Source organism: Argentina anserina, chromosome 7 (genome assembly GCF_933775445.1).
Source record: "Argentina anserina chromosome 7, drPotAnse1.1, whole genome shotgun sequence".
NCBI lineage: Eukaryota > Viridiplantae > Streptophyta > Magnoliopsida > Rosales > Rosaceae > Argentina > Argentina anserina.
The window spans coordinates 7,970,346-7,983,559 of record NC_065878.1 but is presented as its reverse complement, the minus strand read 5'-3'; the positions used below and the strand labels follow the sequence as shown (position 1 = coordinate 7,983,559).

Here is a 13,214-nt window from a genome sequence, read left to right as displayed (position 1 = left end):
TAATTAATTGATATATATCGTTGAAATTGTCTTACAGATCGAGCTTATGGTGTAAATGTTAGTATCACATAATTTTAGAGGAGCACTAATTAATCAATTGGGGTCAATCAAAAAAAAAATTAATCAATTGGGGATACCTGAAGCCCTACGTACTAATAATATATTGTTTTCATCATGATTAAAAGAAGTGAACTGAGTATTTGGCGGACCAAGCTACATTGTTTTCCTCATGCATGCACTCGCATTTTCCGAAAGCGATTAGTCTCACCTATAAATACGTACTTCATCATCATTTCAAAGAGTCTATTATGCGCATCAGAGAGTGTGGCACAACAGATATGAGGGATGTTGCCGTTGGTTTATTAAACGAACGTTACTCAAACTTCAATGCAAAAAGAAGATTAAAAGTCAGTTGTTAGGCTTTTTTAACTTTTTACATCCACCAATGCAACATGAATTTAATATTCTAGGTTTTTAGATTAACTTTTTGGGCTGTGTTATTAACTAATTTTGTTCTTTTTTAGAATTTCATTCGGTCACCCTACCTAAGTACAACATCTATTCTATTTTTCTCCTTACCAAATAAATAATTTAAATGCTACAACGAATTTTGCATGAGTCGACTTCACAACATTCTACTGATAACATATTGTGTTTTATAATAATAAGTAATAAGAAAACCAACTAACTGGTGATTAAATAGTTGAGAATATAATTAATGTAAAGACTCAATCGGTCTAATATATAGACAGTTTGTACTCTACATAAAACTTTCTTGTTAGATTTTTCAAAAAAAAAAACTACATCAAAACACATACATGTTGTAAGAAAATTTAGTAATTTTTATCATAATTACAATTACTTTTCTTGGGTCAGCCAACTAAATAATAATCTAATTAGCCACAATGTCAATTATTTTATGTAGTGACATAATCTCTCTTTCGTAAGTGAGAGGTTGGGAGTTAGATTACATTTGAGTTTTTTTTATATCATTGTCACGACCCCGAAATTTCTAGCATAAAAACTCAAATTTCAAAGTCATGAAAAATGCTAAAACAAATCTCAATAAATCGAAATCGTTTTAATGTCGCAGTGGATCATTACTGAGTTCACAATACAACTCAGACGACCAATTATTACAAACCAAATTTATAATTCAACATTACATAAAATAGAAATGTAATAATCCTCACAAATTCTCACACAAATCCACAAAAATCCTCACCACAAGATGAAAAATGAATAACTCCGAATCTTCAGAGTTGTCCTTCGATTCCCACTAATCAACACCTGCGAAATTATCCCCTACACCATCGAATAGGTGCATCGAGATTGTAAACACAAACCCGGTAAGCTTTACAACTCGTATGAGTAAAATAACAAATACCACTCGCATATCAATATATATGAAAATCCACACATCAACAAATATAAATGCAGTCATGATAAATTAGACGGCCCATCTGGTTGTCTAATAATGTGAAAATATATAAACTCATGAGAATTGGGCAACCCCTCTGTTTACCCAAATGCATTTATAATACGGGTACTCATGAGCGCTGTTACACATCTGTTACCCCTCATGTAGTACACCGCCGATATTGGACAACCATCTGTCATCCAATATCAAAATATATGGGTACACATAAGCCGATAACCCATCTGTTACCTCATATGCAGTACCCCGACAGACATGCTAGAGCTATAACTGTATCGTAACTTTCATCCGGCCAAAGGCTAGGTTCCAACATGCCAAACACGTCCGAAGACTGGTCCGAAGACATAAACACGTCTGAAGAAAAAACTCGTCCGAAGACATCAATCACGTCCGAAGACAAAAACTCGTTCGAAGACAAAACTCGTTCGAAGACAAAACGCGCCCGAAGACAAAACACGTCCGAGGACATCACACGTCCGTAGACAAAATTACGTCCGAAGACAAATCACGTCCGAAGACAAAAAGGTTTTAACAATCTCCATGTTAAAACCACATATAATAATCATCATGTCATATTGTACAATCAAATCACATGCTCGATATATAATCTCGTCATCAAAATGACATATTCACAACGAAATCATAACAGTATATAATATAGCAAACTATATATATATATGTACCTATTTACCATTTATACAAATATATATATATATATATATATATATATACTCCACTATATCATATACATGTTATATTTCATTCTTTAAAATTCTGCATAATCTTGAATCTCTGCAAGGGTAGATTCGTAAATATGTGAGATTATACTCACTTTATAATCTCGAGCGTATTCTCCACAATTCCGAATGTAATCCCTTTTATTGAATTATCAATTACCTTGAAAAGTTAAGAAACAAATTTAGAATCGTTACGTAAACCTTAAATGACGAAACAGTAATAATAAGTTACTGTTTAGCAATTTCTGGTTTTACGAAATTACTATTCACGTATTTACTATTCACATATTTCTATTCAAATACATATTATTTACGTATTTATGTACATATGAATACTATTCAAATGTAAATACTGTCACAGTAAAGATTAATTACTGATTTACCCTTCCGAAATTACTTTTTACATTTACTTAAAGTAAGTTACATTTACATTTACCGTATGTAAAATAAATTTACATTTACAGTACGTAAATAACCTTTTTACATTCACCGTCATAAAAATAAATTTTTACAATTTACTGTTCGAAAACACCATTCACGCGCCGCCGCACGTGGCGGCGCGTGGGGTACACGCGCCACCTCCGGCAGACCGCGCGTGGCGCTCACGCGCCACTAACTGTGGCAGCGTGTGGAGCCCACACGCTGAGCCTAAAGCCGGCGTCTAGCACGCCACCGCCGCCCCTAATCTCCTCCTTTCTTCCTCCTCTTCCTCCCCACGGCCTCACGCCGCCTCCTACCCCCTCCAGCACCCACACGCGCCGCCTAAGGCGGCGGTATCTCCCCCAAATCCCTCCTCCTCCGATTTCCTCCAATTCGAATCAAACAACCACAAAAATCACATCAAAGCATCACAACAACCAACCTAGGCTAACCCTCACCTCAAATGAGCTTTTGGACCGTCGGATCGTCGCCGGGGAGCTTGAGAGGCCGTCGGAGAATTCGCAGAATCTTGGCGTCGTTGGTGGAGCTCCGGCGTGGCGTGAGAGGGTGCGTCGACCTCGGGGTCGACTGTGGGGAGTGGCGCGACGCTTCCTAGGCCGGCGGTGTGAGTCACGAAGGCCGGAGCTCGTCGGATCGTGGCGGAGGAATTTCTGAAGAAGAGAGAGAGAGGTTTCAGGGAGAGAGAAGAGAGGGAGGTGGAAGTGAGGAGAGAGATAGGGTTTTCCAATTATGGAAACTCTAATCTAAAAAATGCCCTTTTATACTCGTTTCCAAAATCGGAAACTAACTTCTGATGTTAATAACTTTGACATCCGACGTCCAATTCGAACGCATGATGTGTCCTCAAACTTGTATCCACGAGCTCTACAACTTCCATGAAGGAAGTTTTCGCAAACGCGCGACGGAATAAAAGTCGATATTCACGTCGCGGAAACGTAACGTTTTTCTAAATAAACGTTCCGAGAACGTTTCCGTTTTTATTTCATAATGTCGCAAACAACCAAATTCATTTTAAATGAAGTTCACAACTTTATAGAATTTAAATCAAACCAAACATCGTTCCGAAAAATCGGGTTATTACAATCATTATATTGAAACTTCTAAAATTGAATGTAACAATTAACATGCACTTATTTATTTATTTATGTACAAAAAATTATAAATTATAAATCACCAATTGAGTTTAAAGAACATCAAATAAGAAGTTAATAGACAAAACCTTAATTGGCTCTCGGACCACGTAATTATACTTGATTGAGTTATTTAATTATTATATCTTTATTTCCATTAAATATATACTTGATTGGTTGACTGTTATGTTAATAGTTGAGTGTTTAAAATCAATGTAACATAGATAACCGAGCTCACATATTAGTGGCTGATATTGATTTATAATATTAAAATAATCGATGGTGCTTGCACTCCATGGTGTATAGAATCCACTTCCATCATTTCATTGCTAAACTTATAAAGCCTAACAACCCAAATTGCAATTCTCATGTATGCTTCATCATGCTCACCGATTCAGTTAGTGAGTAACCCGGTATATGTAAACGCATTTTAACGTACTCGAATCAATTGTTAATCTTGATTGCTGTATTTCTGCTTAGTATTAGCGTGATACATTTCTCAAAATGAAAGGTTTCTTACTTGATGCAAAACTGCATCATCTGTTAAATTATGTGCTTAGAGTCAGACCAGTAATTAAAGTCTAGGTCACAAACACTGGATTCTAACTGTAGCTGATGACAAGTTCATTTACGTATACAACTACAAGAATATGGAAATGATCTAAGAGCTAGCTAAAGCACTTACTGACTTCATCGATCATGTTGTGTGCAAACTCTAGATGATCATGCATCCCCGCTTAAGGTTAATTAGCAGCCCACACTTGCTAATTTCAACTTCTGAGAAAAGCGACTGTGTACACATATATGGAATGCGATCATACTTAGGTAATCAATTTGTAGCATCTTAAAGGCTATCACTGAAGAGGTTGTACATGTAGTTTATTTTATATTAACGTCCTGTGAAATTCCGCTACATGAAGTTTGGTATTTTATGTAATGTGCTTACGTGCATTTTGGCCACGTTTAGGCAATACAATGTTGTGTATAAGTTTTATTTACTTCAATATATAAAACAATTTAAAAAAAAATAAAAAAGATCTGATTGTGAACCTTTTCCTTCTTCTTTAATGAGTTTAATCTAAATTTTCCATCTTGTCTTTAATATTACACTGTTGTTTACAAGTGATGCCACATTCTTATTGTAAATTAATAGATAAGAGCAAACCTGAATCAAATTACAAGAATTGCAGTAAACGCAATAACACACTGAACACCAGAACCACGCACGCCCAAAACTGCCAAAAGTACACTGCATGCGGGAGCCACCATGGACTAGAGACAGAGAGAGCCTGGCCACCATAGCATGCCTGATTCTGGTAGTCAAATTTGAAGGCATTAATCCCAGTGAAAAGACCATCATCCATGGTTTTTGTAACGGTTCGGCCGTCAGTGAGAATGTCACGCTGAGTGTAGGAGAAAGGCACATCGCAGGTAGCCCTTGAAGCTATGAGACTCACCTTCATCTTAGATACAGGGGGCACGACAACTGCATAATTGGCCGCCCTGGTATGTTCAATTGTGGTAGTTTGTCCCCACTGGTTAGCTGTGGTAGTCGACCTCTCAGCTGAGAGTTCGATCTTACCGTCTAGAATTCGTGGAACAGTGCCGACTTCCAGAGTTGTTTTTACATCTGAAGTTAAAGAAACGCTGTTATTCCAACTACGGGTCCTAGAGTCGTTTACCACAAAGTTGAGGCTGATAGTGGTGTCTCTGTTTGGACTGTCGTTAACTGCGAGAGCTGTGTCCATTTCTATGACCTTCTCGTGGTAGATCCTGGAGTCGGAGAGTCGATAATTGATATTGTAGATGGTCCTTGAGAGAACAAGCTCTTCCACCACCAGCTTCGACTCTTTAGAGATGCTACGGTAAGCGGCGTTGAGACAGTTGGTTTTGTACTCGGTGGTGACTGGTGAGTGCACCGCAGAAATTGTTGTTACCCAAGTTGCGAAGAGCTCTGATAGGCCAAAACAACGTGTCGTCGGACTTGTCTTCATCTTCAGCATCAGCCCATATCCAATTAGGGCTACGTCTCCAGAATTTGGAATAGTGTCCGTCCTTTATACGAAGGCTTCCATCAGCAGTGACAAACAACTCCTTAGCCACCAGTGGATCTGCAACATCCTTGTTGGACTCAAACCTCTGATATGGGTGTTTTTCGATCCAACGGGAACACAGATAACTGCCATCTTCTAAGGATTTGAAGGCCACCCTTTGGGGAAGTATCACCAGCGTTTCCCAGTCCAATAATCCGAAAACATGGCCACCTGCTCCTTCTAGATTAAAAGCATTCTCGAACGTGCTCCCGCGATTCGACAACGATGTAACCCTCTGGAGTTATACTTGGAAAAATCGGATCAGTGTTCGGCCTTCTGCATTATGTATAACCGGATCCAGAATTCAATGCCAATATGTGAGCTTAATTTTTTTATATTTAAGTTCTATGAAATTCATCAGTATTTATTCAAAAAAAAAATCGCAATATCGATATTGATATTGAATGAAAATATATTATATATAAATTATATTACGCACATGCAAAAATTAACTACCTGTTCCGGGAGAATTACTATTCTACCCTTATGTGTGTCTTAGCCTAATAGGTTTCCTATTAGGAGATAGATTATCATCTCCGTAATAGATTAGGACTCCGAATCCTATGGGATTGTGGTTTTGTAAATGCCTATATATAAGCCACCATATCATTCAATAATACACATTTATTTCATCATGCATCACGTTATCACGCACTTTGCCCTAAAACCCTGAACTTTTATAGCCCTAAATTTTTTTTCTCTCTCTTCTCCTCCGCCGGCCGCCGTCGATTCCAAGCTCCGGCATCTCCTTGCCGGCGCACCTCCTGCTCGCCGCCCCTGCAGCCGCCGCATCGCTGCCCCTGCAACCCCCCCCCCCCCCGCAGCCCCTGCAGCCAGCCCCTGCACGCTGCCCCTGCAGCCCCTACAGCCAGCCCCTGCACGTTGCCCCTGCAGCCCCTGCACGCGGCCCAGCCCCTGCAGCCAGTCCCGCAGCCCCGCAGGGTCTCCTCCGCATTCGCTCCGCAAAAACATCTTTTTGCCCCGCAAGTCCCCGCATCAAAGCATTCAAAATTGCTCCTCCCGCATATTAACGCAAGAGACGTGAAATTCACAAGCAAGGACTTCGCTCAAGAGAAGCTACTCCCGTATACTACAAACCTTCAAAGGTAAATTTTTCATAAACGTTCCCGCTTTTGAACGTATAGATATATTATATCGGGCGCTATTAGCCTTCTTCTTGTCTTAATTCCGGCCTTTCTTATAACGCCGATGAGACTATAGAGGGATGGGTTTCCCCTCTTGGTCGATGTTTTCTGTGTGACGGTCCTGGGGGAGTCACGATTGTTTTGAAAGGGAAGTTAATCGATTTTCGTGTGGTTGCCTGAGTGCACCGCTGTTTTGGGTGCGATCATGAGTATCGCCGCTTGCATCGATTTTTTCTTGTGACCATATACGTCACCCCTTCTAATTCCTATTATACTTGAATCTAATCGATTCCGTATTCGTTTTGTAGATGTCATCGCCATCTCGACCGGAATTTGGCCTTCTTGATCTAGAAGGAAAGGAATACCACCGCTGGGTTTCTGACATGGAACTCGCTTTCGAGAGCCGAGGGATTGAAGGCATGTTTGCCGACCCTCCTGCTGATTTCCCACCCATGGCTAAGACTCAGACTCTCATCTTCATGAGACGTCACATCCATGCAACTCTCAAGAAGCAATACTTGAACGTAAAAGATCCTAAAGAATTATGGGACAAACTACGCTTGCGGTACAACAACGTTCATGATAAGCTTCTTCCTGAATTGACCGTTAGATGGGATAACATCCGTCTATTGGACTATAAGAGAGTGGATGATTTCAATCAGGATATGCTATGCTTGCAATCCGATCTTGGCACCGTTGGTGTCATCAAGACCGACCTAGATCTTCTCAATAAGACATTGGACACGTTTCCAATCAACTATGAGGTTCAAGCTCATACGTACCGCACTCATGTAGAGGAAGGGAAGATCCGGTCTTTTGCCGACTTAATGGCACTCTTGGCTAAGAAAGAGAGACATTCTGAGATTCTCCTCAACAACAACAATAGACATGTTGGCACTAAAAGAATTTCTACGCCACACTCTAACTATGGGAAAGCTCCTAAGCAAAAGAATCAATCAAGGAACGCTCAATATCAGCACCAAAATAACAACTCTCGTGGTGGGAGGCAACAAGGCCGATCTCGGCCTCGGTCCAATACTTGGACCCGTGATGGTGGCGGCGCCGCACCCTCTGGGGGAGGCCGTCCCCGTCCCAAACTCCAAGGAGACCGTGCGCCTCCTAATGCCTCCACTTCCGGTAATGGCAAGTCTCCATGCTTCAAATGTGGCTCCTTCAAGCACTTTAATTGTGATTGTCGCGCTAGTAAAGAGATGATCAAGGCTTACTCCGCCTACAAGAAGTTTCTACAACCCGAATCGAATCATGTGGATGAGGACCATGAGATCGAGACTCAACATATCCCCATGAAGCCCGAGCCCCTTGCTTCTAAGGCTAGGCCTCCGGTTGCTACCATGGATACTCCCGACTTTCATTAGTCGTTTTAGCTTCTTTAGCTTTATGATTCAAGTATTGTTATGGCCGACCGCCATTGTTATTTTCATTGACTTTGTAATAGTCTTTTGATTTTGGAATTAGAAGTTCATGTGTGATGTATTAAAGATTGGCATTCAATAAAATTTCTCATTTCTTGCTTACAAGACGATCTCTTTGAGAATTTTATTTACCCGACACTTAGCATGATGATCAACGTGTGCAACTCACGTGGTTTTTAAATTGGACGCTTTTGGGTCACATGGCACCCCAATAGCACTACATTGTGAATTTGGAACTTAAAATTCGGCAAACGAACCTCGGAACGTCGAAAACGACGTCGTTTTGCCTTGGCCGGACCCGGTTACTATTCCAGCGTTTCTGGCACGTTTTGCCGGCGTATTCGCCGTCTTCCGGCCATTTCCCGGTGTTTCCGGCACCGCCACCCGGTTCCTGCCGGCGTCCCCTGTCGGACCTGATGTTCCGGCCTCCATACCGGCCAGTTCCGACCGCCGCCGGCCGGTTTTCCGGCAATCGGTGCCGCCGGTTTTCCAACGAGTTTTTCGACGATTTTTTCCATCGTTTCTCGTCATTTGTCCGGCATATTGCAGCAGTCCCTGCTGCCACGTTTTCCTCGTCCAAAATTCACCCGGTTTTGAGTTCTTTTGACATGGTTTTCCGGTTTGTTTTTCCGGTTTTCTCCAAGTTCGTTATATGCACTCACCGGTACTCTTTGTGTGTGTTTTATACCACCATTTTTGGATGGTTTATACCACCCTAGTTTACTGTTTGGTATTTCACTGCTTCAATACCATGATTTCCAACTCTTTAGTTGAAGAATGTAGTACTATTGCCATGTGATACATTCGATGGGATCGACCTTTGTTCCGATTCCCATTCTTACAATATCCTACGGCGTATTGTATAGAATTGTTCCCGTGTCGCTGACTCTCTTAATTGTCATTTTGTAGATGTCCCGCGGTGAAATCGAATGTCTAGCTGATTGCGGAACCACCCACACTGTCCTACGGCACAAGCAGTTGTTCACGGATCTAGTGTTTTCGACTTCTTCGATGACTACAATGATTGGCTCGAAATCCATCATTCAAGGAAGAGGCACAGCTTCTTTCATGTTGCCTAATGGTACGACTCTTAACGTCGTAGACGCTCTTTATGCGCCGAGGTCTCCCTGCACCTTGCTAAGTTTTAAGGACATACGTGCCAATGGTTTTCACCTCGATACTTATGTTGAGAATGGAGAGGAATATCTTTGTGTTACCTCTGAGAAAGCAGGCCATCGCCGCATCTTAGAGAAGATGAAGAGTCTTGGGAATGGTTTGTATCTTAATTCCATTCGGATCTTTGAATCATATGCGGTTGAACGCAACTTTTGTGATTCGGACTCTTATATGCTTTGGCATGCCCGTCTCGGGCACCCTGGACGTGATATGATGATTATAATTCTTAAGAATTCACATGGTCATCCATTTTTCAAGTCCCGGAAGCGATTGGAGGATCACCTCACTCGTGCTCCGCACAGTGAGGCCGTGCCTACCCATGCACCGCATGGTGTGGCCGAGCATGCCTCACTCGGCAGCTCCACGGCTTTCATGCCGTTGGTGGCGGCATCCCCTCCTTCACAGGAGCTTGTGATGCCTCCCGTGCTTTCAAATGCCTCCATGGCCATTTCTGATGCCCATCGCTCGTTTGGCAAAGCTTGTTCCCTTGCTAAATTTCAAGGAAGTCCTTTTTTTGCTAAGGCTTCAACCGAGAACATTCCATTCTTACAACGTATCCAAGGTGACATTTGTGGACCTATTCAACCAGAATGCGGACCTTTTCAATATTTTATGGTATTGGTTGATGCATCGACGCGTTGGTCACACGTCGCTTTGCTATCCACAAGGAATGCTGCATTTGCCAAGTTATTAGCTGAGATCATCAAACTTCGGGCTCACCACCCCGATTATCCTATCAAATCCATTCGTTTGGATAATGCTGGAGAATTCACCTCCAAAACTTTTGATGATTACTGCATGTCTATTGGGATCGAAGTTGAACATCCCGTTCCTCATGTTCATTCACAGAACGGTCTAGCAGAGGCTACCATCAAGCATATTTAGCTTGTTGCTCGGGCAATGGTTATGGGTACTAACCTGCCGGTCTCTGCATGGGGATATGCAGTGTTGCATGTAGCGACACTTATTCGTTTCCGACCCGCGGCTAACCAAGCGTTTAGTGCGTACCAGATGGTAACTGGTTACGAACCCAATATTTCACACTTACGCATCTTTGGTTGCGCCGTTTATGTGCCTATTACACCTCCGCTGCGTACTAAGATGGGTCCTCAGAGACGATTAGGTATCTATGTTGGCTATAATTCCCCAACGATTGTCCGCTACTTAGAACCAACCACCGGAGATCTCTAGACTGCAAGATTTGCAGATTGTCACTTTGATGAGACATGCTTCCCGTCGTTAGGGGGAGATGGGAATGTTATCATTCCAAATGAACGTCAGGAATTGACGTGGTGTGTCCCCACTATGTCTCATTATGATCCCCGCACTGCTCAAAGCGAGTTAGAAGTGCAACGCATTATCGACCTCCAGAAAGTCGCGGATTCGATGCCCGACGGCTTTGTAGATATTGCTAAAGTGACGAGATCAAACATACCCGCTGCGAACGTATCGGCACGGTTGGATGTCCCGAAATATGGGCATGGAAGACAAGTTCCTGGATCTAGCAACGTTGGCACAGCCCCTGACATTGGGACGGAGGCCGGCGGCGGCACCACCGTACGCCTTGGTGTTGCCGGCGCCCCTTGTGGCGACGATGCCGAGATGGCCCGGCATGGAGCAGCTTCGGCCTCGGCTCCTCAAAGGAAAAGGGGGAGACCGATAAACTCTAGGGATTCAAAACCTAGAAAGAAGCGAATGACTAAGGCACAACGCGTCATCAACGATGAATCACCATCGTATGAAGTTGTCTCTGATTACAGCTATGTCCATGAATCAACTCAAGTGTTACCGTGGGACGCTATGGAACCTTGTTTGATGCCAGAGAACAACGAAATCTCAGTGAACTACACAAGTGAGCAGTCGGTCCGAAACCGAGCCACTACATGCATTGATGACGTTTTCGCTTATTCCGTCGCACATGAGATCATATCTGAAGACGACGTTGAACCTTGCTCTGTAGCTGAATGCGAACGCAGAGCAGATTGACCGAAGTGGAAAGAAGCAATCCAGGTAGAACTTGACTCATTAGCGAAGCGAGAAGTCTTCGAAAGGGTTGAATTAACTCCAAGAGATGTCAAACCTGTTGGACATAAATGGGTCTTCGTTCGTAAGCGTAATGAGATGAACGAGATCGTGCGCTATAAGGCAAGACTCGTGGCGCAAGGATTCTCACAACGACCTGGTATTGACTATGAAGAGACTTATTTTTCCTGTTATGGACATCATTACCTTCCGCTACCTTATTAGTCTGGTAGTGTCCGAAAGACTAAACATGCAGCTTATGGATGTGGTCACAGCTTATCTCTATGGGGATCTTGACACAGAGATATACATGAAAGCTCCAGAGGGACTACCTTTACCTCCATCAAGTGCCTCAAGACCACGGAGTGCTCATGCAGTCAGATTACGTCGTTCATTGTACGAGTTAAAGCAATCCGGAAGAATGTGGTACAATCGGTGCATCAATACTTGGTGAGAAGGGGTTACAAGAATGATGAACTATGCCCATGCGTGTTCATACGAAAGACAAATTCCGGATTCGTCATCGTTGTGGTCTACGTTGATGACATGAACATAATCGGTACTCTTGATGAGATTGAAGAGACCGTGTCTTATTTGAAGTCGGAATTTGAGATGAAAGACCTAGGGAGGACGAAATTCTGTCTCGGCCTTGAGCTTGTGCATAGGGCCAACGGCACCTTAGTGCATCAGTCAAATTACACGCAGAAGATGCTTCGACGTTTCAATATGGATCTATGCAGTCCATTGTCTACTCCCATGTCGTCCGAAGTCTAGATATCAAGAAGGATCCCTTCCGTCCTAAAGAGGATGATGAAGAAGTTCTTGGTCTTGAAGTTCCATACCTTAGTACAATTGGGACACTATTGTATCTTGCTCAATGCACTAGACCGAACTTATCTTTCGCAGTGAACTTATTAGCTAGATTCAGCTCCGCGCCTACGCTACGTCATTGGAATGGAATCAAGCATTTGTTTCGATACTTGAAAGGTTCCCTTGACATGGGATTGTTCTACCCCTATTGCAGAGAGAACACCGCCACGGTATCTCCCCACACCACCGCCGTCGCCGACCCCGGCCTTGCCGCCGTACGCTGCAGCGACGCCGCCGGCCGCTGCAGCGACGCCGCCGGCCGCCATGGCGTGGAGACCGTGCACGGTGCCGAGAGCAGCAACCGGTCCCGTGCAGCTCTTTCCCCCGATGCAAAGACTCCAAACAACTTGTTAGTTGGTTATGCCGACGCAAGGTACCTCTCTGACCCTCACAAGGCTCGTTCTCAAACCGGTTATGTGTTCACCATTGGGAATACGACGATATCTTGGAGATCCACAAAGCAAACTCTTGTTGCTACTTCTTCGAATCACGCGGAGATCATCGCTATCCATGAAGCAGTTAAAGAATGTGTTTGGCTACGATCACTTGTTTGCCATATTCGTGATTCTTGTGGATTAGTCTCTACAACTGATCAACCTACGTGCATTTATGAAGATAATGCTGCTTGCATAGAGCAGACAAAGTTAGGTTTCATCAAGGGAGACAACATCAAGCATATTTCGCCTAAGTTCTTCTACAACGTTCAACAACAGAAGTTCTTGAATGTTC

The 13,214-nt window shown here is 42.9% G+C and overlaps 2 protein-coding genes across 2 annotated transcripts in view; both read right to left on the bottom strand.

Moving 5' to 3' along the window:
- Positions 1 to 13,214, bottom strand: part of LOC126802949 (uncharacterized) — a 358,993-nt gene that overhangs the window by 171,953 nt on the left and 173,826 nt on the right. The window lies entirely within an intron of this gene.
- Positions 4,893 to 5,740, bottom strand: LOC126803508 (uncharacterized). Its single transcript, XM_050531305.1, has 2 exons — positions 4,995 to 5,740; positions 4,893 to 4,911 (listed from the first exon to the last, which is right to left on the bottom strand). Exons 1-2 carry the CDS (start codon positions 5,738 to 5,740, stop codon positions 4,893 to 4,895), a joined length of 765 nt encoding a protein of 254 aa, XP_050387262.1.